The 27,741-nt window shown below is 50.2% G+C and overlaps 2 protein-coding genes across 4 annotated transcripts; one reads left to right on the top strand and one right to left on the bottom strand.

Moving 5' to 3' along the window:
* Nucleotides 1-152: 152 nt before the first annotated feature.
* Nucleotides 153-8,654, bottom strand: Cers2 (ceramide synthase 2). Of its 2 annotated transcripts, none has more exons than XM_059265857.1 (11): nucleotides 8,534-8,654; nucleotides 3,740-3,913; nucleotides 3,217-3,334; nucleotides 2,915-3,033; nucleotides 2,690-2,747; nucleotides 2,554-2,604; nucleotides 2,281-2,373; nucleotides 1,975-2,103; nucleotides 1,707-1,813; nucleotides 1,464-1,617; nucleotides 153-1,124 (listed from the first exon to the last, which is right to left on the bottom strand). In XM_059265857.1, the coding sequence occupies exons 2-11, from the start codon at nucleotides 3,910-3,912 to the stop codon at nucleotides 984-986; spliced, it is 1,143 nt and encodes a 380-aa protein (XP_059121840.1). In that variant the 5' UTR covers nucleotide 3,913; nucleotides 8,534-8,654; the 3' UTR covers nucleotides 153-983. The 2 variants fall into 2 exon arrangements, with proteins under 2 accessions (XP_059121840.1, XP_059121841.1); XM_059265858.1 differs by lacking the exon at nucleotides 8,534-8,654 and adding an exon at nucleotides 5,208-5,526.
* Nucleotides 8,655-16,822: 8,168 nt separating this feature from the next.
* On the top strand, nucleotides 16,823-27,695 carry Anxa9 (annexin A9). Of its 2 annotated transcripts, none has more exons than XM_059265854.1 (13): nucleotides 16,823-17,067; nucleotides 17,705-17,795; nucleotides 18,162-18,258; nucleotides 19,711-19,805; nucleotides 19,989-20,102; nucleotides 20,316-20,406; nucleotides 21,670-21,749; nucleotides 21,912-21,971; nucleotides 22,927-23,011; nucleotides 23,154-23,249; nucleotides 23,344-23,402; nucleotides 25,995-26,117; nucleotides 26,505-27,695. In XM_059265854.1, exons 2-13 carry the CDS (start codon nucleotides 17,721-17,723, stop codon nucleotides 26,565-26,567), a joined length of 1,038 nt encoding a protein of 345 aa, XP_059121837.1. In that variant the 5' UTR covers nucleotides 16,823-17,067; nucleotides 17,705-17,720; the 3' UTR covers nucleotides 26,568-27,695. The 2 variants fall into 2 exon arrangements, with proteins under 2 accessions (XP_059121837.1, XP_059121838.1); XM_059265855.1 differs by lacking the exon at nucleotides 16,823-17,067 and adding an exon at nucleotides 17,245-17,282.
* Nucleotides 27,696-27,741: the final 46 nt, after the last annotated feature.

Raw genomic sequence — 27,741 nt, 5'->3', positions numbered from 1 at the left:
TGATTTGTTTTCTCTGCTCAGTCCCCGTCTCGATCTCCCAGGGAGAGGTCATTTCCCCAGTGGGCAGCTGTCAGTAGTCTTACTATTACTATTTCATTTGCCCTGTGTAATTTTTAGCAAAACAAATGTTACATAACCACAAGGAATCCCCATTCTCAGTTCTTAATAGTCTGACACACTGTCATGTTTTATTTAATCTTTAATATACTTTAATTAAAAAAAAAAAACAACAACCATTAACAGTACATTTTGGTCTGAAATGGTCCCTCGCCGAAATGCCAGGTCCTAGCTGTAGTTCTGGCTTTATAATTGAAACCCCAAATGTTCAATAAATAACAGAACTAGTTGCCTTCTACTCCACGCCAGCTGTCTTAGCTGAAGGGAGGGAAAGAGGCCAGAAAGGAGGCAGTGAGGTCCTGGAACCGTGGTCCCTGGGGTAGGGTGAGGGGCGTGTATACCTTCCTTCACTTAGTTAATTGTTTTTAAGGAGGAGAAGAAGTTAAAAGAGCTCGTTTTTCATTTCTGGCATGAACTAGGGAGCTTAGAAAGGTGGAACCTTGGTCCAGCTTTGGCAGAATGAGGCCCAGAGATGGGACAGTAAGGCACAACCCTGCTGGAAGAGTCAGGGAGTCAAAGGCAAACAGCAAGCTCCAGACTCTTAAGAATAAGGAATGTGAGTGTAACTCCAACCCTCCCTCAGAGCTGAGAAAGGTTTCCAAAAGCAAGAGAGAGGGTAGCTTGGAAGACAGAGAGGGAAGTAAGACCATCCCTCTCTAGCAGAGGATATAACCAACCTTCCCTCACCTGAAGACAGGCTGGTTAGAGTCTGGGTTCGAGGTGACTGGGCGACAGGAGAAGTAAGGGAGAGTCAGTGTGGACTCCTTTTCTTAGATCCCTTCTCCCCAGAGCTCAGTGTCCCTGAAGGGAAGGTTGGCTAGTTTCCTGGCTTCGTGTATCATGTGGGAGGCAGCTAGGACAATGGTTCAGTCGTTCTTAGGATGGTTATTATTGAGGATGGGGTGGCCATTAGCTAGGAGCCGGCTCTTCGCTCCTGCCCCAGCGGCAGCCTCCTCCCCGTCTGTGCTCTCAGTCTCTTCTCGGTCACTGCGTTCATCTTCCACCAGCTGTGAAAAGGGTAGAGAGGGTGATGTATCTTCCAGTTCCCAAGAGCTGCCTAAGTTTCCTGCTACCCTAGACCCTCACACTGTTTCAGAAGAATAACTGGCAAGGAGTTTGGGGAGTCCTGGGGTTGAAAGTGGTGAGGCCAGCCAGATGGTGGTGGTGCACACTTTTAATCCCAGCACTTAGGAGGTGGAAGTAGGTGGATCTCGGTGAGTTCGAGGCCAGCCTGGTCTACAGAGTGAATTTCAGGACAGCCAGGGCTACACAGAGAAACCCTGTCTCGAAAGACAAAAGAAAAGAGAGTAGTAAAGCCTACAAAAGGGAGGCGGAGCCTTCCTCACCTTTCCAGTTATGAACTTGTGGGCCATGCGCAGAATGAAGTAGGCCCAGAAGATGTGCAGCATCTGTAGCACCGCCATCATGAAATTGAAGAAGTAATAGCCAAAGAAGGCGGGGTAGAGCTCCAGTGGGTAGATGAGCGTGCAGTGCAGGATCCTGAGGATTTAAGGGGAAATAGTCAACATGGACATGGGCGACGATTGAGGTAAATGAGGAAAAGCGAGAAGAGCCGGCTGCCTACTCACCAGAAGGGCATGATAACGAGTCGGGTGATGATGAAAACCAGGGCGAACACAATGAAGAGATTATTGCAGGTGTTCTTCCACCCCGCATAGTTGAACATCTTGGCAGACTGCACAGACAGTTCCCCATGAACATCATTGTGTGTGTGGTCAGCAGCAGACTGTGCCCTCCCACCTTGGTCCCAGGAATGTCAGTACCCTCTTCAACCCCCTAGGAGACTAGAGGGGCAAATGAGCCTGCTCTGGGGCCTCTACTGTGAGGAAGCCTGACCTCCAGCAGGTAGTCAGAAGAGTCATGCAGAGCCATGATGAGGGTCCCCGCTCGGACGTAATTGGCAAACCAGGAGAAGCCGAGGAGAATGATGGTGGCCACGTGGTGGATGATTTGTTCCTTAAAATCCTGCAGAAAAGATGCAGGCTTCAACGGACTCTTCCCTGTTCACTGTTCCCCCACATACCCCAAACTTCTGTTCCCCATATCCCAGCGGCTCTGTCCAGAGAGCCCGAGAGATGAAAGGTTCCCCATCCCAGGGCCTCATTTGGGCCTTGGACTTCATTGCACAGCCTCTTCACCCACCTTTCGCTTGACGTCGGAGGCAATGCTGAAGAGCAGGGACCAGTAGAAGGAGAGTTCAATAATGTAATACCAATACTGAGAAGGGACGATGCTCTGGGAGAGGAGAGAGAGGTGAGGGGTTCCAGAACAACTGGCTCTAAGGGGCTCACCTCCAAACTCATCCCTTCTAGCCCCTCAAGATATTCTTTGCTCTGTGGCTGATTTCTGTGCCATGATTTCAAGAAACTCTTAATAATGGGGTGTTACGTGCCGTAGACCATTCCTCTCTCATACCTGTATGGGATATCCCTCCCAAACTTTCCGCAAGTCATAGAACCAGGGTTTCTGCAAAGAGAGATTGAAGGGAGAACTCAAACCCTGTGACCTCACCCCATCTTGACAGAGGATGCTCCCACTTCCCAGTACTCACATCCACAATGACAGCCATGCCAGCCACAAAGGCAATTAGGTAAAACGTGAATCTCCAACTGCAAGAGGAAGCAGAGCTGGCTAGGTGGGGGGATCAGCAGCGTCCCACTGCCCCCAGACACCCTCTCAAGGTCCCCTCACCTATCCTGCACACCACAGCCCTCTCCTCCCAGCAAGAGACAACAGAACTGGGCCACCCAGCTTCACTTGCCCCAACTTCCCCCACCTGGCTTCTCGGAACTTCTTGAGAAGGCTGGGCCTGTCCTGGTTGCGGCGGCGGCGGAACCAGCGTTCTATCTGGCGGCCAGACAGCCCACTCTGCCGGGACAAAAGCTCTACCTCCACCTAAGCATAGTGAGGCCATTAACACCCAGCCTTCAAATCGGCAGTGTCCCAACTCTGCCCAACCTCTCCCGGTAATGACCTAAGTCAGGCCCACACCCTGCCAAGTCTTCACCTTCCAGGGTTAGCATTCAAACTCAGGCCCAACCAAACTCAGCAACTCCCAGGGTCATCTGCGGCTCATACCTGCTTGGGCTGCTTGCCGCTGGTCAGGTAGAAATGCTCTAAGGTGACATTGGGAGGTGCCCGTAGTCGGGTTTTCTCTTTAACATTCAGGAGGGCGGCCAGGGGTGTAGCCACGTAACTGAGGAAGGGACATGAGAGAGAGGTGTCTGGCTCCCTTTGGAAGCACTCCTAACCCCGTTTAGAAGGTACCATAAGTTCGGGCATCTTATTTCGGGACCTCAGTTTCCCAAGTTTCCTGGCAACCCCCTTTCCTCTAGCCTCCTGGGCTGCCCACAGCTGACAAAGCTGCCTATGTTCACTATTGACTGGGCATGGAGGCGGGCATGGGGTAAGAACAAACAACCATTGAAGGAAAGGGCTGGGGGTGCTGAGTCCTCAGGAAGACAATGGTGCCCTGGGGGAGGGGGAGCAGTCTGTAGGGCCCTGGGTGGCCAGAACACCAGTGTCCAGAACTAAATTTCAAGAGAACAACATGAAGTCTGCTAGGTTGGCTGGCAATTGGAAGGTATGAGGGCATGCTCACAGCTCAAAGAAGTATCGAACGATGAGAAAGACCAAGGCCAGGGGAAGTGTAATGTAGAGGTCTGAGGCTTTGGCATAGACACGTCCATCTTTGTCTTCTAGGTCAGCCCAGGTTAAGTTCACAGGCAGCCATAGTCGGTCCCACCAGAAGTGGTCGTACAAGGTCTGGAGCATCCTAAGTGAGGAAGGGACAAGTGAGAGAACTCTGCAGAGAAGAAAAGGAATGCACACTCTTGGTTGTCAAAAGGGACGGCACAGTGACTCAAGCCTCGGACTCTGGTTCTGGCTACATGGCCTTGGAACCAATTGGCTTCCTTCACTGACTCAGTTTCCTTATCTGTAATAGGAAATCAGTGTCTTTCAAGTTCCAGCATTTACAGTTTGTTGCAACTTTAGGTGATGCTGACACCACACAGGCCTGATCTCCTGCAATCAAAAAACAAAAAACAAAAAACCCCACTCATTTCTTATCAGTCTTATCTTTTGGCTCAAAACCTGGAAAACAAGTAAGACCTAGTTAGAGAAGCAGTAGTCAACATCAGAGAAGTCATCCAGGTTGAACGTGGTAGTACACACCTTTAAACAGACTCAGGAGGATCCACACAGTGAGTCCAGGACACCCAGGGCTACATAGTAAGACCCTTAACTGGTCAGCAGATCCACAGGAGAAAAAACAGTGAAAAGGAAGTACTATCCCCAAAGACCAGTGAGCATCAGACACACACACAAGACTGACCCTCCATGCGAAGTCATTCAGTCTCTACATGTGAGGCAGAAAATGATCTGTAAGCAACTGTTTGGAAAGGAAGTCAGCGGGCACAGATATAACATCAGGACTGAGGACAGGGGTCTGGACAGCAAACCAAAATATTCCATAAAACTGAGCTATCTTCCTCCTTTCTCCTTTATTCTTTGAGACAACACTTATGCAGTGCAGGTTGGTCTCACACTCATGATCCTCAGCAGCTCAAGTGATGAAATTATAGGCTCATCACCACAATTGACATAACCTATTTCTTACAAAGCCTCGTCCAGAACATAAAAAAACCTGTCTGCAGCTGGACGGCGGTGGCACACACCTTTAATCCCAGCACTTGGGAGGCAGAGGCAGATGGTCTACAGAGTGAGTTCCAGGACAGCCAGGGCTACACAGAAAAACCCTGTCTTGAAAAAACAAAAACCAGTCAACATCTTCAAGCCAGGAAAGAGCTGCTACCTTCAGCTGTTCTTCCCTCACAGAAAGATGAAGAACAGTGTGTCACTGACACCTGGACCCAGATGAGGCAGGGGACAGTCTTTGGCAGCTGCTCAGGGTTGAGAAGCAACCAGACGTCCCTGAAGAGTCACTGATCAGCACAATGGCAGGAATCTCCTAAGACTTGCAGAGTAGAGGAGCCAAGGAAATCCTCCAGGCTCCCCACCTCTCATTCTCCTATGAACAGAGAAGAGGTGGCAGCATTCAGACTGACCTATGGACTGGACTCTGGGACAGGAGAAAGGTGGTCTCCTCCCAGGTAGAGAATAGAAAGCAGGAGCTGGAGAGCCAGTGTGAGCAGAGACACCAGGCACTGAAATTCAACTGGAGTTGCAGAAGGAGGCGGACACCTCAGCCCACAACTGGGCTGCTCCTTCGGCTCTTTCAACAGCTCCGCCTCCACCCTCCACAGAAGCACTTGCGAAATCCCTCTCCGCCTGTCACGGGTCAGTCAGTATTCCAGCTCCAGGACTTTACCCTCTTGTCCTCACTCCTGGTCACAGCTCTTGTGGATGAAATCAGAGGTCAGCATAGACGATAAAGGATTTTCAGCTCCATACCCATCACACATTCCAGGCCTCGACCTGGAGGGCACTGTCCCTCAGCCTGAATAAATATTGAATTTGTTAAAAAAAAAAGATGGAGCCTCTCAAAGTGAACAAAATTAAATGGAACTGCCCACATAAGCACACATTCTTCCTAGAGAAAAGTAAAAAACTGAATTGGGAAGGAAGAGGGCAAAAAACCAGACTGAAGGGGCGGTCTGGACATCTCCACCTCTTCCTTCCCACCTTTTGGTTTAACCAGATGGGAGGTGTGGACCAATACCTGACCTTGTCATCTGACTTCTTTCTTAGGGCCTAACTTTTCCTCCAATGAGACCTAAATTCAATCGTGCAGACAACTCTAGCCTTGGGCCATCCCATCCCATTAAGTAGGATGTTTTCTTGTTAGAGCCTCTTGAGGGTTAAGGGTTTAGAGGGCTAGCTAAGGGCCTAGAGGGTGGGTGGAGCCTCTCTCCTGGACTCTAGCAGCATAGGAATGTCTAGTGCCTTTCTTATCCCTACAAAGAAGGTAAGAGGCTGGGGGGGGGGGGGGGAGAACAAGTGGGTATCACAGTCCGGCTGAGGGAAGGTACCAGAACAGCATACCTATAACCCCGGACACAGCAGCACCAGGACCCCTCCACCCCGCACGGGGAGTGATGTGTGACTGGGAGGTGAGGACCAATGGGGGCCTGCCCACTGGGGCCGCCCTCCCTTGCTGTTCGGAACCTTCAAAGCAGAGCAGCTGCCCCAGATTCAGCAGGGTCAGGACTTCATACAGGAGGGGAAGGGGCTGGGGTCTCCAGTCAGCTTCTCTTACACATCTCCCCAGCACCAGTCTGCTCCCTGCTACACCCCACCCCACCCCACCCCACCCCCCGTGACTACTTGGCACCAGCACACCAAGACAAGCATCCCATAAACAAGACATCAGGATGAGAAAGGGCAACATTCAGCCCCCTCGTCCCTAAGGACAGATGGAGTCTTGATTACACCTGTAACTTTCCCACTCACAAAGATTATGCCAGTGCTGCACAAAGAGACAAGGTGTATGTGTTCACCTATTCGTCTCTCCCTCACACACACCTGCCTCAGGGACAGACACCACTTTGAGACACACGCTGGAGAGGGGCCAGTACAGCAGGGATTTCACAAGCATTATATTACTCGCAACTTGAGCGGGGGTTCTACCTGGCTCCGACCTTTGCTCCAACTCTGATCTCCTACCCAAAGACCCTCCCAAGCAAATGAAAAGGGGTGGGTGGGTGGGAGAGGGGCACCAATGGGAGCTTGCAGGCCCAGAGCGAAGGGAGGGTGTAAGGGTAACCTATAAGAAAAAAATATCTCAGACTCCATGGGACAACAGTCCTAGTGACCCCAAGTTTCCATTTGCAGAGGGATTTAAAAAGAGAGGGTCCCATGGGTTCTGCAGTCTGAGCAACCATAAAAAAGACGAAGGAAGGCCTGAGTAGTCTTTCTTATTGAAAAGTTTCTTTTCGGGTAACAGTAGCTGGTCATGAACTTCTTTCTAGAAGGTGAAGAGCAATAGTGAAGTCAAAAGGTGTGCCACTGCTTCAGGCTACAACACCAGCCCAAAAATATGGGTCAGATTCTGGGAAAGACGAGGGTCAGAGGCAGTAATAATGTGGTCCCAGGCTTCATGTGGCCTACAGCTTGTCTGAGATGTTTCACAAACTCCCCCCTGCCCCCCCCAAAAAAAACTGTATAAGAGTGCGGAGGGGGGCCCCTCAGAAACAGGGAGAAGCCAGCAAGTTTAAGTAGCAGCTGAGTGTGGGTGGGGTGATGCTGAAGGGAACCTTATAGGGTCAGCCTTGCCTATGGTCAGTGGTGGGAAGGGAAGGCTCCTCTTTCCAGAGCAAAATTTGGCCGGAGGCCCCAGTTTGGAGAAAGGGGTACGGGGCAGCAATTGGAGACAAGGATCAATTACCTGCCACACAGACACACACACGCACACGCACACGCACACACGCGCACATGCACCTTAGAAAATGAGCACTGTATGGCCAGGAACAGGACCTAAAGAACAGTGCTGCAGACAAATCCTTATCCTTAAGGGCCTCATCACAAGTGCAATCAACAAACTTTACATTCAAGTTAGTCACCTCGACTCTGGGATGGGAAGTGACTTTCTACCCCAGCTCTAACACAAACCGAAGTAACTGCCTGCAGGAGGCCTTCCCTAATTCAGTTCTCTAAGAACACCGGCTCACTCCAGACCTCCGGATGCTTAGAACTCCCTGACCGCCAAGGCTGGCAACTCAAATAACCGAGGTCTGGTTTGGATGCCAGGAGCGCGTCTTAGGCACAGGAACTCAGGCCAAAGATGAATGTCACTCACCTACAGGTAGCAAACTAGCGCGAAGGCCTCTGAGTCTGTAATTAGCAAGTTACTACTCGCCAGTAAAGCTAGTTTCACCAGCTGCTCCCAGAGCTGGCCACGCACACCCCATAACGGTACAGGAATCTTAACCCTCTGGGGCCAGGGCAGACACATAGAGTGTACTCCTTCCTGTTTCCCGTTTGGCACATGGACGCTCTAATCTCTCTGCCGGGATGGGCAAAAGGGGCCCAGCGGCAGCGGCAGAGGCGGCGGCGGCGGCAGCAGCAGCGGCAGAGGCCGCCACCGCTCCTCCTTGGCCTCCGCACTCAGGCCCCAGGACGCACGCGGCCCACCAGGGGGTTCTCGCCCCCCAAGGTCCGCGACTGCCCTACTCCCAACAAAGGGGCGTCTGTGGCTCGGGTCCCGGGCGAGCGCCGGACTCCCGCCCCTACCTGTTGCCCCGCAGGCCTTCTCCCCGCCGAGGCCCTAGCCCGGCCCGGCGCGCCCGCTCCCGGCAGGGCTCGGCCCGCCCTCCAGCAGGCCGGCCGCCATGAACCGGTGGAGTCCCCGCCGCCTTGGAGCTGCGCCCTGAGCCCCCGCGCCCGCCGCCGCCCCACGGCCCCCACCGCCCCCGCGCACCGCGCACGGACTCACTCGGCGGCCGGTGCAGAGCTGGCCGGCCCGGGCGCCGCTGCTCCGTCTCCTGTCCGAGCGCCCGGCCCGTGCGCACTGGCTGGGCCGGGTCCTCTCCTCCCCCTTCCGCCGCCCGCGGCTCCCTCCCTCCTTCCTCCTCTGCCCGCCGAGCCCCGGCGAGCCCAGGCCGAGCCCAGCAGCCGAGGGAAGGCCCCCGCGCGCGGAGCCGTGCTGGGCGTGGGCTGCGGCCGGGCGGGGCCGGGGCCCCGGAACCCCGCGCTGCGCCGGTGGATCCCCGACGGGGCGGGTGGCTCGCGCCCTGCCGGCCGCCGGGGTCTCCGGGTGGCGCCGAGGCGGCCCACCGGGACTCGGTCAGGGGCCCCCAGGCGCCTGAGGACACGGTTCAGAGCCGCCTGCCTCTGCCCCACCCGGCGCGCGGCCCTGGTGCGGTCGGCGACCTCAGCCCGGCGTGCAGCCCTCAGTCCCTCCCGGGGTTGGTTGCCACAGTTCCCGCGTCCGGCCGCAATGGGCGGCGGAGAAAGGGGCGCAGCCGTGAGCCCAGCCAGGCACACCGGGTGAAAGCCCTGCACAGACCCCGAGGCTCCCCACCGTGAGATCCACAGTACCCCAGCCCTGCTATTCAGAGCCAGAACGGAGTTACTCTCAACCTTTAGTGAAATGTGCTTCGGTCTCCCGTCTACACACCATGCTTAGCCGTGATCACTTTCATACTAGAATGTGTTATCCCTTAAGTAGCCCCATGAAATCCATGCTTCAAGAAGAGAGCGGCCTTGACTCCCATTGTGGACAGAACTTGAGTAAGTTGTACTTGAGGGCCTATTTACAGGAAGACCTGCAGCTTCTTCCATGTTATATATATATATATATATATATATATATATATATATATATATATATATATATATATATATATATATAAAACTACCTGGCCACGCCAGGCAGAGACAGGAGGATGTCCGCGAGTTCGAGGCCAGCCTGGTCTACAGAGCGAGTTCCAGGACAGCCAGAGCTACACAGAGAAACCCTGGCCCAAAAACCAAAACAACAAAACTACCTGGCCCGGTTTGGTGGCTCACTCCCAAGCAAGGTCTCAGCATTTGGAAGACAGAAGCAGGGGGGATCATTTTTCACCTTCGTGAAATAGTTTTTTTGTTTGTTTGGTTGGTTGGTTGGTTGGTTTTGGTTTTGGTTTTTTGAGACAGGGTTTCTCTGTGTAGTTTTGGTGCCTGTCCTGGATCTTTCGCTGTAGACCAGGCTGGCCTTGAACTCACAGAGATCCACCTGGCTCTGCCTCCCCAGTGCTGGGATCAAAGGCGTGCGCCACCGCCGCCCGGCGAAATAGTATTTTTAAAAATATTTATTAATTTTATTGTATTGTATGAGTGTTTTCCTGCATTATGTATTGTATATGTACCATGCATACCAGGTACCCAAGGAGCTCCCCAGAGGGCATCAGATTCCCTGGAACTGGAGTTATATACGGTTGTGAGCGGCCATGTGAGTGCTGGGATCAAACCCGCGTGTTCTGCTCTGCAATAACAAGGGCTCTGTACTGTTGAGCCATCTCTCCAGCCCACGAAATTGCGTTTTATTGGCGTCACTGAGCCTGTGGCAGAGCCTTGCTTCACAGAGTATACAGTCAAGCACGGTGCTTCACCAGGTGTCTTAGGAAGAAGTGTGGCCGCACTACTCTCCTGGGAGTTTGGCTCTGGCTCTGGTCTCTGTGCAGGTGTAAAGAGGCAGTAGATGACATTCAACCTGTTTGTCCACTTGCTCCCTTCAGGGAGACCTCCAGCGCGGATGATAAGCCACAAAAGCCTGGCTGCCCCCCTGCGGTGCGCCCTGCGCTTTGCTCGGCCTCCCTTCAGTATTCTTCCAGAGTCCTCGTCTGCAACACACCCTCACACTCTTCCCAGAGGGTTCTGGTGTCTGCTGTGTGGGCCCCAGCTAACCCTCTTCAACCCAGCCCCCCACCTGTGAACGGATTGCCCCTCTTCTTTAGTTTATGACTTCTTTTCTTGGGTTTTTTGTTTGGTTGTTTTTTGTTTTGTTTTGTTTTTAATACTTTGCTTTCCCATGATCCCCACCATGTTTTTTTTTTAATTTTTATTTTTTTAAAAAATGTTATGTGTATTGTTGTTTCGATTGCATGTATGTCTGTGAACCACTTACATACAGTACCCTTGGAGAATAGAAGAGGGTGTTAAATATATATTCCCCCGTCCACCACTGGTGTTACAGATGGTTGTGAGCCATCATGTGGGTACTGGGAATTGAACCCAGGTCCTCTGTAAGAACAAGTGCTCTTAACCCCTGAGCTATCTCTCCAACCCCCAGATATTTATTTATTTATTTATTTATTTATTTATTTATTTATTTTGAGGCAGTCTCTCACTATGTAGCCCAACGTGGTTTCAGAATCAAAGCCAGTCCTCCTGAGTTCTAGGTTTACAGGTGTGAACTATCACACTCAGCCCACCAGACTTTTTAAATGCTCCCTCTGGGTAAATGAAGTTAAGTTTAAAAGAAAGAAAGAGAGGAGGAAAGAGGGGGAAAAAACAGGGGAGTTTTGTGGACAAAAGCTGGATAATGAGAGCCTGAGAAATGGAGATAAGAAGTAGACAAAAGAGAAAATGGAAAGAGGAGACACTTGGCCTCAGCCAGCACCGGGATGCTGTTCCCCACACTCTCCCTTGGGTGAACCAGTAGATTAGAATCACCACGCCTTTCCAACCCATCCCCCACCCTAAGCTGGCATTGCCATGCCCACAATGCCCAAGTGTGGCCTGCTTGTGGTGACTCACTTCCTCTGAATAGGCTGTTGAGGTGTCCCAAGGCAGTGAACAGGCCAGCCATGGGGCCAGAGTTTAGGTATCTGAACAGGCTCCTGGGAAGACAAGACACAGCAAAGAGGAGATCTTTCTAACTGTAGCTGGCCCATAAAACACAGAAGCCTGCCCATCATAGCGACACACTCTTAATCCCAGCAGAGGCAGATAGATCTCTGGGAGTTCGAAGCCAGCCTGGTCTACATAGCATAGAAAGTTCTGGAACAGCCAGGGCTATATAGTAAGACCCTGCCTCAAAATATATAGATATATATAGTATATACAATATTGTATATGTAATATAAATATATGTTCTATATAACATATATAACACACACATACGAACCCACAGAAGCCTCCTTGAGTAAGGAGTTAAGCAGTGTCGGTACATGGGGGCCAGTGTGAGGGCTTCATGATTAAAGGCAAACGATGCCAAGCCTCATAATCTGAGTGGAAATCCCGAGATCCACGTGGGAGAAGGACAGAGTGACAGAATGACCCTCACAAGTTGTCTTCTAACTTCTACATGCATGCTGTGGCACACACAGGCTGACATATGTACACAAAATAGGTAGGTAGATAGATAGATAGATAGATAGATAGATAGATAGATAGATAGATAGATAATGGGGCGGGGGGGGGGGGGGACTAAAAAAGAAGAAGAAAGAAGAAAAACAAAATAGTGCCAGAGAGCTTGAAGAAGTGCTCACAAGTCAGCAATGAGGCACTGACTGGACAGCACTGTATGCACTGGTATTCCACTCAGGGACACCAAGTCACCTATTCCTCATCAGAAGATGACAGAATTATTGGTATTGAGATACCTAGACTCTGGTTCAAACTCCACGGGTGTGGGAAGTCCCTACCCTCCTCAAGTCCGTATCAAAGGTGCAGAGTGAATCCTCTCTGAGATGTCCTCCAAGTTCACAATCCTAATTTAGGGCATGGGCGTTGAATAATCAGTGACCCTGAAAAGAGCAAGTCTGTCCTCGGTGTTAAACAAGGCAAAACCAGGCTGAGAGCGGTGAGATGCCACCCAGGTTTCAGCAGAACCACTGTGGAGGCAGCACGCACAGTTTGCACACTCACAGGAAGGCTGTGCTTCGGCCCCGTGACTGGATTTCTGTGTGACTTCTGTTAAATAGAGTTCAACTTGCAGGTTCTCACAGGAGTCCCTTGGGAAGCTTTGGCGAGTCAAACAGGTGCCCTCCCCTCCCTCTCACCATGCACTGCTTGCTCCTTGTAGCCAGAATCGATACTGAAGAGTCAGAAGGGGGCGTGTGGGCCCTGTGCTACATTGCTGTCCCCAGTATCTGTGAAGCAACAGTCTCCAGCATATCCTCAGAGGTCAGCCCATGCTGCACCTCTGACAAGTGGGTTATGAGAGCCCATCGATATGCTCAGGTGGAGCTAGGGACTTCAAGGGGCCCGAGGTGGTTTATTAATAATACTGTCAGTTGCTGATGCCCTCTTGTGGCACTCTTGGGGAATGGCAGGAAAGATGTTGAAGCCTGCCAGGGTCAGATTTGGCAGGAAGAAGCAACAGTTATTAGTATAAAATAAGATTGTAACAATACTTGTTGCCATATGTTAGCATTTGGACATGCATACTTCCTACTCTGTGACCAGCACTTTTTAAATACTGTATATTATTTAGAGGGCTGCTAAAGACAGAACTTGGGCATCATCCTTGAGAGGCAATGACTCTGCCCCAACTTAAAGCTCCATCTCAATATATATTTATCTAGTTCTCACAACAACCTACAACATAAACACTCTTTTTTTTTCATTTTTATTTATTTATTTATTTTTCCTAATATCAGCTTGATACAGTACAAATTCTTATCCTAATAGTGAAATGTTTCATTGAGGCTTGCCCAGTAATTGAGTAAAACCAAAACTTATTATAAGCCACAGTCATCCTAGGGTCCCCCCTGCTATATAGCCTCCCTGGTTCTGTGGGTTGCAGTCTGATTGTTCTTTACTTTATATCTAGAATCCACTTATGAGTGAGTACATACCATGTTTGTCCTTCTGGGTTTGGGTTACCTCACTCAGGATGATATTTTCTAGATCCATCCATTTGCCTGCAAATTTCATGCTGTCATCGTTTTTCTCTGCTGAGTAGTACTCCATTGTGTATATGTACCACATTTTCTTAATCCATTCTTCAGATGACGGGCATCTAGGTTGTTTCCAGGTTCTGGCTATTAAGAATAGTGCTGATATGAACATAGTTGAGCATGTATCTTTGTGGTATGATTGAGCATTCCTTGGGTATATGCCCAAGAATGGTATGGCTGGGTCCTGAGGTAGATGATTCCCAATTTTCTGAGAAACCACCATACTGATTTCCACAGTGCTTGTACAAGTTTGCACTCCCACCAACAGTGGAGGAGTGTTCCCTTTGCTCCGCATTCTCTCCAACATAGACTGTCATTAGTGATAAACACTTTTTTGAAAATTTATTTTATTTATACGAGTGTGTTTCACCTACATGTATGTGTGCACACCACGTGTGCTTACTTGGTGCCTGGAGAGGCCAGAAGAAGACATCAGATCTCCTGGTACTAGAGTTACGGATGATTGTAAACCACCATGTAGGTCCTGGGGACTGAGCCCAAGTCCTCTGTAAGAGAAGCAAGTGTTCTTAACTGCTAATCCCACTCTCTCTCCAGTCTCGTTTCTCCTTTTGTGTATATGAGAGAGGTTTATGTTTTTCAGTGCTAAGATTGGAACCCAGGGCCTTTCTGTCACTCAGCTTCTTACCCAGTCTGCTTTCGTGTTTAAAGATGTATTTAGTCAGGTGTGGTGGCACAAGCCTTTAATCTCAGCACTTGGAAGGTAAAGGCAGGAGGATTTCTGTGAGTTTGAGGCCAACCTGGTCTACATAGCAAGTTCCAGGACAGCCAGAACTACATAGAAGACCTTGTCTCAAAAAAAAAAAAAAAAAAAAAAAAAAGGAAGAAAAAGTATTTATTTTTATTTTTATTTTATGTATATGGATGTTTCAACTGCATGTATGTCTGTACACCGTGTACATGTAGAGCCCAAAGAGGCAAGAAGGGGACATTGGGTCCCCAGAACTGGAGTTACAGACAGTTGAAAGCTGCCTTATAGGTGTTGAGCATTGAACCCTGATCCTCTGCAAGAACAGCCAGGGCTCTTATCTACTGAGCCATCTCTGCAGCCTTGCCCCGGGCTCTGTTCTGAGGATAAGAAAACTGAGCACAGGACCTTCAGGCACCTGTCCAGCATCACTCAAAAATTCTGACCCTGGGAGATCTAGATGTGCAGCTTTAGCCCTTAGCCACAGTGCAGAGACTGAGGCCTATTGGAGTTCTCAGGGACAGCCCAGGCTATCCATCCTATTAGAGTAGAATTTCAGGTAAACGATAAATAACGTGTTAGTCTAAGTAATCACCTTAAATATCTGGTCATACTATTACCAACAAATTATTCACTGTTTATGTGGACTAATTACCTGGGAGTTGTACATTTTTATTTATTTAATCTAACACCCTAACTGACAGGATGACACGCTGCCTCATTTACCCCTCCTAAGAAACAGCCTCAGATGCGCCAGCCTCTCTTCTCCTCTGCCCTACAGTTTCTCCTGCCCTTTCCATGTGGAGATCATGAAATGTCAGCTAAGATTACAGACTCTAACAAGTGGCAGACCGGGTGATGGCTCACACCTGGAAATCTCAGCACTTGAAGCTGAAGTAAGAGAATGGTGAGCTCAAAGCCAGCCTGGGCTTCATCCTGAGTTCCAGGCTAGCCTGAGCTATAGAATAACATCCTGTACCTTCCCACAAACAAACAAGCAAAACCAAAAAGGCCAGCAAGAGAGCTCACTCAGTAAGGACACTTGCCACCAGACTGACCTTGGAACTCACACCCTAGGAACCCGTCTGCTGGAAGGGGAGGACTATCCCATGAGTTTTCCTCTCAGCTGCACACATGTATGTGCACATGCACAATAAAGAAAATTTCAAGGATCCAGGCATGGCAATGCACACCTTTGATCCCAGCACTCAGGAGGCAGAGGCAGGTGATCTCTGAGTTGAAGGCCAGCCTGGGCTACAAAGTCAGTTCCAGGACAACCAGGGCTACACAGAGAAACCCTGTCTCAAAAAAACAAAAACAAACAAAGAGAAAAGAAGAAAAAGAAGGGGCTGGAGAGATGGCTCAGGCTGTTCTTCCAGAGGTCCTGAGTTCAATTCCCAGCAACCACATGGTGGCTCACAACCATCTGTAATGAGATCTGGTGCCCTCTTCTGACCTGCAGTCATACATGCTATATACACAGTAAATAAATAAATCTTTAAAAAAAAAAAAAAGAAGAAGAAGAAGAAAAAGAAAAATTTAAGAATTAGGATTGCTGGGTGTGATGGCACATGCCTTTAATCCCAGCACTCAGGAGGCAGAGGCAAGTTCCAGGACAGCCCAGACTATGTAGAAAGACCCTGTCTCAAAAAATAAATAAACAAACAAACAAATAAATAAATTCGAAATTAGAGATTGACCATGCATCCTCTGATTCTAAAATTGGAGTATGTTTTCCACTTTAGTGAGGGAGAAAATCAGAATATGATTGCCATCGTGGAACTTCATTACCAGTGTCCCCACGCGTTTCCTGTGTGGGGTAGCAGTAAATGTACTGTAACCCTCTCCTTCTGGGAGATCAAGGAGGACCACCCTGGGTTTGGAGAACAGCAGAAGACTGGAGGCAGGAAATAGACGGCTGGCTCCCCAAGCCTTACGGATCCAGCCCAGAGGGCTAAGCAATCACTCAGGATCCCTGAGGCTCAGAGGGATTGAGCACCTGCTACTGTGTGCCAACAGCCTCAGGCTTAGCTGTTGGGACTGTTATCACCTGCAGCCTGAACAGCCAAGGAACACTGGCAGCTAAAAGGCTGAAGGAGATTGAGAAATCCGGGCCCTGGGATCCTCCTCCATCTGCTGGCGGCCTTTGGGAGCACAGCGCTCCCACGGTGCCGGTCTACAGGGAACACCCTCTGCATTTTTCTTTCCTGACTCTGTGGCTCTGCTCTCACCCCTGATTACCTGTGTACCCTCCCTTCCCCACAGATAGAAACAATCCCCTCGCCTCCCTACCCTTGGAGGGTGGTTTCCCTGAGGCATAATCACAGAACTTCTGGGCCGGGACCCCCTGTGGGGTGCAGGCTGGGGTGCCCTGATGGTATGTGTCCCAACAGGTTTTTCTCTATCAACCTTGAAATCAGCCTGGAGCCTGCCTGACCTACATTCCCCTTGCCCTCCCCCCTCCCCTTTACCCCCAGGGAGTTGGAGTCAGTGGTAGGGCCAGGTCAGAAGCAAGACGGGAGGCTAGGTTTCTGCGGTCCCAAGCTGGCCCCGCAGGGAAAGCAACGCACAAAGCCTCTTGTGTCCTTGGCTGAGTGGAGAGGCTGAGCAGAGTTCACTTGCGTGGGTTAAGGGCCAGTTCCTGGGAGGAGAGATGCTAGGCAGGGAGGTGTTTGCTGGTAGACCCTGTACAGCCTGGTCCTCTCCCACGTCTGGGAGGGGCTGGAGTCAGAGACAACAACTGGGCTGGTCTGCAAGGGAGGTCATCTGGCTGGCTGCTCAGCCTGGGCTCCTCACTGCTCCTCTCCACCACCAGGCTACACAGGAGCTGGTGCCCACACAGGCCACATCACCCACCTCACCTCTAGCACCTTTGGGGTAAGTCCTGGAACTGAGCCCTTATCTGGGGGAGGGAGAACTTACTGATTGAGGGAGGATGTGCTCCTTTCCCCGCATGAGAGAGTCTAGTCTATGCCCAGGTACTCATGTTCCTACAAGGACGCCTCCATCAGCCCAGAATACATTTGCTGACCTAAAGACCCACCTGAGACTCCTGGGGGGGAAGGACAGGCAGGCAGGAAGCAGCTCTTCAGGTAGGGGTTGGAGCTCACCTGTGGGGAGGAGGAGTGACTGGAGCTGTCTCCCACCTGTACATCCTTACGCCACCTCACCTCGGCTGCCTGAGAAGTCAGGAAAGGGAGGGACCTGAGCCTCAGAAGGGGGCATCATCTCAGACTGAGGGTTCAGGGGCCTTGGGTGGAGGGAAACCGTTGGTAAGTGCCTCCCCAGCCAGACCTGGCTTAGGAAAGGAAGGAGAACGCGGGGAAGGGAGGCTCTTCCCATTGCCCTCCTCCTCCATCCTCACGCCTGCAGAGCAGTTCAAAACGCCATTACTCCTTCATTTATTTTCTGCAACAAAGGAAAGGAATGGGTTGAGAGAGTCCAGGCCACATTAGAGGCCATCAGCAGGCCCAAGTGGGACATTCCCTCAGCTAACTCCTGTCTCCTCCCGCAGGGAAGCCAGTTGAACTATGTCTGTGAGCAGCGGAAGAATGGGTGCATCCCTGACCCAGGAGATCCTCAGCTCCCTGGGCCTCGCCAACAAGGTACAGGCTGTTGGGACTTCAGAAACGTATTTGTTTATTCAGTGGTGCTGGTGATTGGTCTTGCTTTATACTTGACAGGTTAGTGCTCTACCACTGAGCCACATCTCCAGCCCCAACAATAAATTTTAATGTGTCCACTCAGGGGCCAGGAGATGTTGGGGAAGAGGAAAGTGGAAAGGCATTGGAGAGATAGCTCAGCTGGGTGGAAGCCTTGACAACCTGAGTCTGATCCCTAGGACCCACATGGAAGCAGATAATGCACTTCCTCATCCTCTGACTCCCATGCACACACAGTAAAGGGACACAATGGGAGGAGGTGGAAGGCTGGCTCCCTCCTCATGACACCATGTTCTCATGCTCCTGCAGACTGCAGCTTGGGGGACCCTGGGCACCCTCAGGACTTTCTTGAGCTTCAGTGTGGACAAGGATGTTCAGAAGCTGCTGAAGGCCATTACAGGCCAAGGTAAGCTCCTGCCTTTGGTGTTTAGGGTCTACCTTTCAATGTTGCTCTGATTTTTATTTTATTTTATTGTTTTATTTTGAGATAGGGTCTCATTTGTAACACTAGCTAGCCTGGATTCACTACGGAGACCAGGCTGGCCTCCAACTCATATCCACCTGCATCTGCTTCTCCAGTGCTGGGGTCAAGGGTGTGTGCCACCACACCCGACAGGGTCTCATTCTGTATCTCAAGCTAGCTTCAAATTTGTAGTAATCCTCCTGCATCAGTTTCCCAAGTGATGGGATTACAGGCAAGAGCCATCATGCCTCACTGCTGGTCTGCTTCTGTCTGTCTTCCTTCCTTCCTTCCTTCTTTCTTCCTTTCTCTCTCTTTAAAACTTTAGTATTTTATTTTTATTTTATGTGCATGTTTACTTTGCCTGTGTCTATGTCTGTGCATACTGTGACAAGCAAGCCTGGTGCCCACAGAGGCCAGAAGAGGGGGGTCAGAGCCCCTGGAACTGGAGTTTTAGATGGTTGTAAGTCACCATGTGGGACTTGAACTGGGTCCCCTGGAAGAATAGCTAGTGTTCTTTATCCCACCACCACACACTTACGTTTTTTTTTTAAATCTTTTTTTTTTTTTTTTTTTGAGACAGGTTTCTCTGTGGAGTCCTGGCTGTCTTAGAACTCGCTCTGTAGACCAGGCTGGCCTGGAACTCAGAGACCCACCTGCCTCTGCCTCCTGAGTGCTGGGATTAAAAACATGTGCCACCACCAGCTGGCTTTAAAAACATCTTTTTAAGGAGCCTGAAGGAGGTGGAGCTGGTGATGTTTTGGGAGTATTGTTGAAATATTTGATTCTAGTATGTCGAGTTCTGCGGTGGTGTGTCATCCCCTCTCACAACACCCTTGTCAGGTCAGGCTTATTTCCCTTCCACACATGAGGAAACCGGGGCCCAGAGAGATTAAGAAGCTTGCCCAAGGTCACATAGCTTATAACAGGAGAGCCGGGATTCTAAGCCAAATTAATGGGCCCCACCCAAAAAGCCCTTTAAAATATTTTTTTTCATTTATGGTTTTCTTTTCTTTCTTCCCTTTTTTTTTTTTTTTTTAACCACCATAACTAGGTCACTTTTTGCCTGAATTAGGATTTGAGTCAGATTTATTTATTTCCTTCCTTTTTTTTTCCCCCTTCCCCCAAAACAGGGTTTCTCTGTGTAGCTCTGGCTGTCCTAGAACTCACTCTGTAGTCCAGGCTGGTCTCGAACTCACAGAGATCCTCCCGAGCGCTGGGATTAAAGGCGTGTGCCCCTGCTGGCTCTCTGAATGTTTTTGACATTTTCTTTGCATCGCCTTAAGAACAAGTGTTAGTAGGGATGAAGTAGCCCCTGGTCTTCTCTTCCTGGAAGAGTTGGGAATGCACAACTGTGAACTCCCTCCCTCGTGGCCGCCTGGTTTTGTCTTGGTTCAGGTGTGGACCACAGCACCATTGTGGATGTACTGACCAATCGGAGCAGAGAGCAGAGACAGCTCATCTCTCGAGCCTTCCAAGAGCGAACCAAACAGGTGGGGAGCTGGAGACAGACAGGGTGGAGACCCCCTGGAGGGCTTGAGCTCCAGCCATGGCCAGCCCTCCCTTTGGCTAATCAGGGACTTGGTGGCCAAGGCTGGGATAACAGCCTAAGCTTCCCATGACTGGGGCCTTCCTTGACCTCTGTCTGTCTGTCTGTCTGTGGTCCATGTATGCAGGATCTATTGAAGTCTTTGCAGGCGGCACTCTCTGGCCACCTCGAAAAAATCGTGGTTGCCCTTCTACAACCCGCAGCCCAGTTTGATGCCCAGGAACTGAGGACGGCCTTGAAGGTACCAGGAGAGGCCAGCTGCTGGCTTGTCTGGGAACAAGGACACCAAGTGAGAGGAAGGGCGGCCGACTGGCCTTGACCTCTCCAGAGATTGGGCCTAGAGACCCCTCAATCCTATGGGTGCCTGCTAGTGCCTGCTCTCCAGCTCTCTGTCTGCCATCTTGCTGGGCTAACGATATGGTCCAGTGTCAAGGGGCCTCACAATCTCTTGCAGGCCTCGGGTTCTGCTGAGGATGTGGCCTTGGAGATCCTGGCCACCCGAGCAGCACCCCGACTGCAGGAGTGCCTGGCAGTATACAAGCACGGTAAGAATGTATGAGGGGTCCCCACGAGTCGAAGGGTGTGGGGGCAATCCACTCCTCTCCGACGGTCCTTGCAGATCTGGAACCCTGACTGACCAAATTCTATTCCCTCTGCGAAGGTCTCTGCTCCCAGCACGGTTCCCCCACCCCCACCCCCACCCCCACCCCCCACTGCCAGTGCCTCAGTCTCCCCAGGGGAGAGAGCCACAGGTGATCATTAAAGAGAAACAATGATTAACTTAGTCTGGAGCCCCAGGGCAAACCTCACAGTAATGACATTAGTTAGGTACTGAAACAGCAGCCCCTTGCTGCTGCCTGGGGGACAGGTGGTGACCTTTTATAAGTCCCGCCGTCACCTATCAGACCCTGCCTCACCTACTCATTTGGGAGCAGCTTTTCCCACCCTCCTCTCCTCCCATCACAGGTCCTCTCTCTCTCTCTTCAGTTTTCACTGCTTCATGGCTCACGCTGCTCTGTGTTCTCAACCCTCTCTTCCCTCTAGGGAGCTCCTCTTGGTTCTGTTTCCATCTTTCTTTTTTGTTTCTTCCCCTCTCCTGAGACATTATAGTTTCACGTAGATGAAATGCTTTGAATTCATGGTCCACATGACTCAGCCCCCCAGTGCTGGGCTTACAGGCATGGGCCTCCATGACTGACGTTTCGTCTTCTCTCTTCCTTCCTCCTTTCTTTCTGTTCTAGAGATTGGACCCAGGGTTTCAGCACATGCTGGGCAAGTGCTCTCCTGGAGTCTTCATTCTCCTGTCTTCCCCACTCCTGCTCACTCTCGGGCTCAGCCCTAAGCAACTTGCTTCATGATCTGGGATCCCCTATCTCTAGTTACTCCTGGTTGTCTAACAACGGATGGAGTTCCCAGTGGGAAGGTTTGGGGATGAACTTAGGAATGTTTTCAGAGTAGCCGTGATGGCACCCATGTCTTCCATCCTGGGAAACATCAGCCATCAAGCCTGCATAGGAGGGAGATGGATGGTTAGGGGGCTGGAGCAGCGGCTCAGCAGCTCAGAGCATCAGGAGGACCTGAGTTCGGTTCCCAGCTCCCACATCGGATGGTTCACAACCCCCTGCAACTCCAGCTCCAAGGCACCTCTAGCCTCCCTGGGCAACCCCCCATATAAATAAAAACATAAATCTTTGAAAACAAAAGGAGGAGGACTGTTAGGACCCAGTTGTCCAACACGTGACAAGTCCTAAAGCTATCTACCCTGGGAAAATTCAGAAGGAGTCAAAAGGCTCCTGACCCTGCCCCAGATTTCCAGGTGGAGGCTGAGGAAGATATCAGAACTGAGACCAATGGCATCTTGCAGGACCTGCTCCTGGCCCTGAGCAAGGTGAGGCTCGGCCTGCCAGGGAAGGGACTTGTGCTCCTCAGGCTGGGGATGGGCCAGAGTAGGGAGTTCTGCTGTCCTGTGACAAGGGAGAGCTTCGGAGAGACCAGGGTCTGGACAAAAGTCTGCTCTTCCACGAAACCTGAGAACAGTGTCTCCACTTAGGGGGGCCGTGAGAGATACTCTGGAATCATTGACTACAACTTGGAAGAACAAGATGTCCAGGTGAGCAAAAGGGCTTGAGTTTGCATAGCCATGTACAGTTTGTACCACGTCTGAGGGCCCAGACCCCGTGGCCCCTCTGTGGCCCCTCTGTGCTGCAAACCCGTCTCTGTCTTCTTTGCCTCTGCCTCCTGAGCTCAAAGAATACAATCTCATCTGCTGGCAGATTTCCTCCTGTGGGCAGTGGATCAATCCAGCCTCCTCTTCTTGGGGATTAGTTCCTTGGGAGAGCAGCTAAGTAGAGCCCCTGTTCTTTCTTTCTTTCTTTCTTTCTTTCTTTTCTTTTCTTTTCTTTTCTTTTCTCTCTTTTCTTTCTTTTGTTGTTTTTGTTTTTCAAGACAAGGTTTCTCTGTGTAGCTCTAGCTATCCTGGAACTCAATTTGTAGACCAGGCTGGCCTTGAACTCACAGAGATCCACCTGCTTCTGCCTCCCAAGTGCTGGATCAAAGGTGTGCGCCACCACTGCCCGGCTAGAGCCCCTTGGCTAGAGCCCCTTTCTTAATTCTGCCTCTTTTTATTATTTTTACTTATTTTTTTTTTTAAAGATTTATTTATTATGTTTACAGTGTTCTGTTTGCATGTATTCCTGCAAGCCAGAAGAGGGCACCAGATCTCATTACAGATGGTTGTGAGCCACCATGTGGGTGCTGGGAATTGAACTCAGGACCTCTGGAAGAACAGTCAGTGCTCTTAACCCCTGAGCCATCTCTCCAGCCCTACTTATAATTTTTTGAGTCAGGGTTTCTCTGGCTGTCCTAGAACTCATTATGCAGACCAGGCTGGCCTCCAACTCAGAGATCCGCCTGCCTCTGCCTCCCTAGTGCAGAGACTAAATTATCCCTTTTCCCCTCTGTCCCATTTCCTTCACCACAGATCTTTGGGGACATCCTAACCATGGCTTCCAGGCTCCAAACAATGATCCTACCCCAATCCTCACTGATTCCTTCCTCTTCCCTAGGCACTCCAGCAGACCGGAGGATCCAGTATGGCAGGTCAATGGGTCCTGATCTTTACACAACGGAGTCCTGAACACCTGATCCGAGGTACCCAAGCTTCCTTATCCCCACCCAGCTTGCTCTATTGATGAGTGTGGCAGCCAGTGGTGGGGACAGTCACCCTTCCCTGTGGTGAGTAACAGCCCCACACCAACTTACCTTTCTAACCACTCCCTACACATACCAAAAGTATTTGATCAGTATCGGAGATGCACTGGGCAAGAATTAGAGGATGCTATCCGGAACTGTTTCCATGGAGATGCTCAGCAGGCTCTGCTCGGCCTCGGTAGGTACCCACTCAGGATGTATGGAGGGGTTTTGCTGGGATGGGAAGCTGTAGCCCTAGACCCAGCTCTCTACCCTCTCACCTCCGCCTCTAGCTTCCATAATGAGAAACACAGCCCTGTACTTTGCTGACAAACTTCACCAAGCCCTTCAGGTAAGAGGCATACTGCTTCCGGTCTCGCCCTTCAGATCCAAGTGTGGTGGAACCTACAAGCTACTGTCTTCCCTGTTTACAGACTGTCCTGTCATGGGTAGAGGAGTGAGCTCCGGTTAGAACTAAGTTACCCTCAAGGCACTACAGTTTAACTTTGTCTTAGTGTCTATGTACCCAAAACAGACTGTCCAGCGTTGTCAGAGGTGAGGGTGGTAACTGTCCCCACGGTCCTCAACCCTCCTAACGCTGCAACCCTTGAATACAGCTCCTCATGTGCTGACCCCAACCATAACATTATTTCACTGCTGCTTCCTAATGTAATTTTTCTACTGTTATGAATCATAATGTAAATATCTGACATGCAGGATAGCTGATATGTGGCCCCTTTGAAATGGTCTTTAGACTCCCAAAGGGGTCGCAACTCACAGGTTGAGAAGCACTGCTCTATAAATAATAGGTGGGCCTGGTGGTGAAAGCCCATAATCCCAGGACTCGGGAGGCAGAAGCAGGAGGAGCATCGTAAGTCCCAGGCCAGCCAGGACCTCTTGTACTTTGTAGCTGTCTCCAGCGTATTACTTACATTTCAATTAACCTTCACAACTATGCCCTGTCCTTGTTCAATTAGATGAAAAACATGAACAAAGAGACAGGGAATGCCCTGAGCAACCTGGGCTTCCTTTCTCCACACTGGTTAGGTTTATTGATTTATTTGGTTTTTCAGGACAAGGTTTCTCTATGCAGCCCAGGCTGGCCTCTAACTCAGAGATCTGGCTGCCTCTGCCTCTCCCAAGTGCTGGGATTAAAGGGGTATGCTACCACGCCGGGCCACCTTGGCTGGATTTCATTCCTATTACTTACCCTCAAGCAGAACAGGTGCTGCATACGCCCAGGTCCCCAACTACCATCTCTGCGCCACTCTACGAGATGCTTGGGGAGCGGGCCAGGCGTGGTGGTGGTGGCGGCGGCGGCGGCGGCGGCGCACGCCTTTAATCCCAGCACACGGGAGGCAGAGGCAGGGGGATCTGTATTTGAGACCAGCTGGGTCTATATAGGGAGTTCCAGGACAGCCTGGGCTACATTGTGAGACCCTGTCTCAAAAAAGAAAAACAACACAACACATAGTGTCTGGTATATTAGAAAGTGATCACTATGGTGTGAGTATTTACACCAACAGAATCTAGTCATTCTCCTAGATAAACTAGGTCTCCTCTGAAAACATGTATGTGTGTATTTAAAGGAAGTGTAATAGCTGGGCAGTGGTGGCGCATACCTTTAATCCACTGGAGAGGCAGAGGTTGGCAGATCTCTGAGTTCAAGGCCAGCCTGGTCTATAGATCAAGTGCCAGGACAGCCAAGGCTACACAGAGAAGCCCTATCTTGAAAAAACAAAAGTAAATAAATAAAAATAAAAAAGGAGGTGTAATATATGAAAGGCTGGAGTTATCACATTTTGGCAGACAGAGAAGCCTTCAGCATCGTGCCCCACTGATGACTATTCATTCCTAGGGCAGTCTATAGATGCCCTTGCTCAATCATCCAGAGATTTCCATCTTGACAACAGATTATTATACTTAACTGATAAAGCCTGGCTCATTATAATGAGTCAACACCAGGATTCATTTGAAATCCTGTGGTTATCTGTCTGAGTTCCTGATATAAAAACAAATCTGTGGGCTAGGAGTGGCTTGGTGGGAGAGCCCATGAGGCACACACATAAAAGGAAACAAACATACAGCTTAGTATATTAGGATTATGAGATTGGAATTATATATATGTCATATAATTATATATATGACATATAAATGTCAGGTATATTTTAGGAGTCAGGCTAGCCAAGAGACACACACTTGTAATTGCAGAACTTGAGAAGCAGAAACAAGAGGATCCAAGAGTTCAAGGCTTGTCAGACATGGTGGCCTATACCTTAAATCCAAATAGTCTAGAGGCAGAGAAGTAAGTGGATCTCTGTGAGTTAAAGGTCAGTCTAGGATACATGAGACACTGTGTCAAAAACAAAAACATGGAGCTGGAGAGATGGCTCAGTGGTTAAGAGTTTCTTGCTCTTCCAGAGGACCCAAGTTTGGTTCTTGGACCCATGTCCAGCAGTTCACAACTGCTCCACGGGATGTAAGACCCTCTTCTGACCTCCACAGGCATCTGCACACATGTGGCATACACTCACACAGATATACACACATACACATACACATACACATAGAAACAGACCTGGGCTGGGCATGGTGGCTAATACCTTTAGTGTCATCACTCTGTGAATTTGAGGCTAGCCTGAGGTATATGCTGAGATCCTGTCAGAGGAGGAGGAAGAAAAAGAAGCCTGAGGATGTAGCTCAGTGATAACTGCATGTTTAAGGCCCTGGGTTTGACCCCCCAGTACCACAAAAAAGAAAGGACATAAAACATATTTACTCATTATCCTTCTGTGGGTGTAGACAGTGACTCTGAGATTATTGCTTCTCCTTAACTCTATCTTGCCTCTAGTTCCTACCCATCCATGCATGCCATTCACCCCTTCCCTTAAGAGACTATCCCCTAACTACCTGCCTCACACTCCCCTCTCTGCTTCTTTACCAGGAAACTGAGCCCAATTTCCAAGTGCTGATACGAGTCCTCATCTCCCGAAGCGAGACCGATCTTCTAAGCATTCGGGCTGAGTTCAAGAAGAAATTTGGGAAGTCTCTGTATTCTTCTCTCCAGGTGAAATTTAGCTCGCTCACTCTTTCTCTCTCTCTCTCTCTCTCTTCAGGACAGGGTTTCTCTGTGTAGCCCTAGCTGTCCTAGAACCCATTCAATAGACCAGGCTGGCCTCAAACTCAGAGATCCACCTGCCTCTGCTTCCCAAGTGCCCAAGTGCTGGGATTAAAAGGGTACACCACCACAACCAGACAAAATTAGGCAGTGTCTGGAGCCCTGGAGTCCTAGCTCCCCGCTCCACCCCCCTTTCCTTTCGTTGAGTGTGGGACTCAGGCAACAGAGAGCAGTCTTTCCTTGGTCATGAGCTATTTTTCAGCACAAGGTGGGGTTAGAAGTTGGACCATGACTGGTGGTACTGAGTTTTTCTAATACTGATTCCCTCACCTGCAGGATGCAGTCAGAGGGGATTATCACTCAGCCCTATTGGCCCTGTGCAGAGCCGAAGACATTTGAGACCTTTTGGATCCACCCTGACATGACATTCAAGAGTCTGAGAGTCCCATATTTGGTTGAACACATGGGAGACTCCCAAGGAACCCCCCATATACCCTAACTTCCTCTGGAGGCTGGACCTCTAAATTTTTTTTTTTTTTTTTTTTTTGAGACAGGGTTTCTCTGTGTAGTTTTGGTGCCCATCCTGGATCTCGTTCTGTAGACCAAGCTGGCCTCGAACTCACAGAGATCCACCTGGCTCTGCCTCTCGAGTGCTGGGACTAAAGGCGTGCGCCACCACTACCTGGCTCTAAATTTCTTTGACACCCTTGGATTCCCCTCATCTCAAAGTGGTGTCTTCTAGCTCCATTTTGGGGAGGAGAAATAGGAAGTCTTTGATAGTGTTGGCCCTACTCATCAATCCATACCATGGCCACAACATCTCCCTGGTAGCTGAACCTTTTGGCAAATTCTCTGTCTTTTGATGTTTCCTGGTTAAAATTAGGGTGGATCAGGACGTGGGCCAGGAAGAGGCCCTGGAGTTGCAGGCGTCTTTGAAGTACATTTAACTATTCAATGGGAATCCTGTTTTTGCCCTAGCCGGGCACTTGTCCGTTATCAATATACCCCACCCTCTGAATCCTGTTTTTGCCCTGCCGGGCACTTGTCCGTTATCAATATACCCCACCCTCTGAATCTCCCGGGAACCTCATCATTCTCCTCCCCAGGAAATCGTCGCCAAGATAATCAAGAATAGGCACCAGGGGATCAGAACTAGCAAAGGGCCATCTAAGGGCCCTCCACATGAACTCCCAGCCGTGAAAGTCTCAGTAACACCCCCCCCCCCCATCACCTGTCCACGCAGGGATTTGGAAACACACTTCCAACTAGAGCTGAGAACAGCACTTCCCACAGAACATCTACCAAGACCGAGGAAGAGGCAGCATTTGGGTTCCCCCTGCTGGCTCTGTGAGAAATGACAGGCAACCTCTCGCCTCCCTGCCTCCTCGCAGTTCACATTCCTCAGCTGGGCCAAATATTTAACCCCACTGCTCCAGGGCAGGAAAACAGAGTATCTCAGGAAAGAAGTTTTATTCCCAACTCCCTAGGAAGGCATTACAAATAATAAAGATAGAAACCCAAATCAAACCCTGAAACAAACGGAAACTGGCCTGTGGGGGTAGCCAGGGGCAAC

The sequence above is a fragment of the Peromyscus eremicus genome, chromosome 6 (assembly GCF_949786415.1).
Source record: "Peromyscus eremicus chromosome 6, PerEre_H2_v1, whole genome shotgun sequence".
Classification (NCBI taxonomy): domain Eukaryota; kingdom Metazoa; phylum Chordata; class Mammalia; order Rodentia; family Cricetidae; genus Peromyscus; species Peromyscus eremicus.
Note: the sequence above shows the minus strand (reverse complement) of the source record. Positions and strands in the feature narration are given on the sequence as shown.

Excerpts from the sequence above, each read along its gene's own strand:
- Cers2 (XM_059265857.1), bottom strand. The coding sequence starts at position 3,912 with ATGCTCCAGACCTTGTACGACCACTTCTGGTGGGACCGACTATGGCTG. Across the intron at positions 2,374-2,553 it reads GGGAGGGATATCCCATACAG|AGCATCGTCCCTTCTCAGTA; the intron begins GTATGAGAGAGG and ends CTCCTCTCCCAG. Across the intron at positions 1,618-1,706 it reads CTCGTTATCATGCCCTTCTG|GATCCTGCACTGCACGCTCA; the intron begins GTGAGTAGGCAG and ends TTAAATCCTCAG.
- Anxa9 (XM_059265854.1), top strand. The coding sequence starts at position 17,721 with ATGTCTGTGAGCAGCGGAAGAATGGGTGCATCCCTGACCCAGGAGATC. Across the intron at positions 20,103-20,315 it reads AACTGAGGACGGCCTTGAAG|GCCTCGGGTTCTGCTGAGGA; the intron begins GTACCAGGAGAG and ends AATCTCTTGCAG. Across the intron at positions 21,972-22,926 it reads TGGAAGAACAAGATGTCCAG|GCACTCCAGCAGACCGGAGG; the intron begins GTGAGCAAAAGG and ends CCTCTTCCCTAG.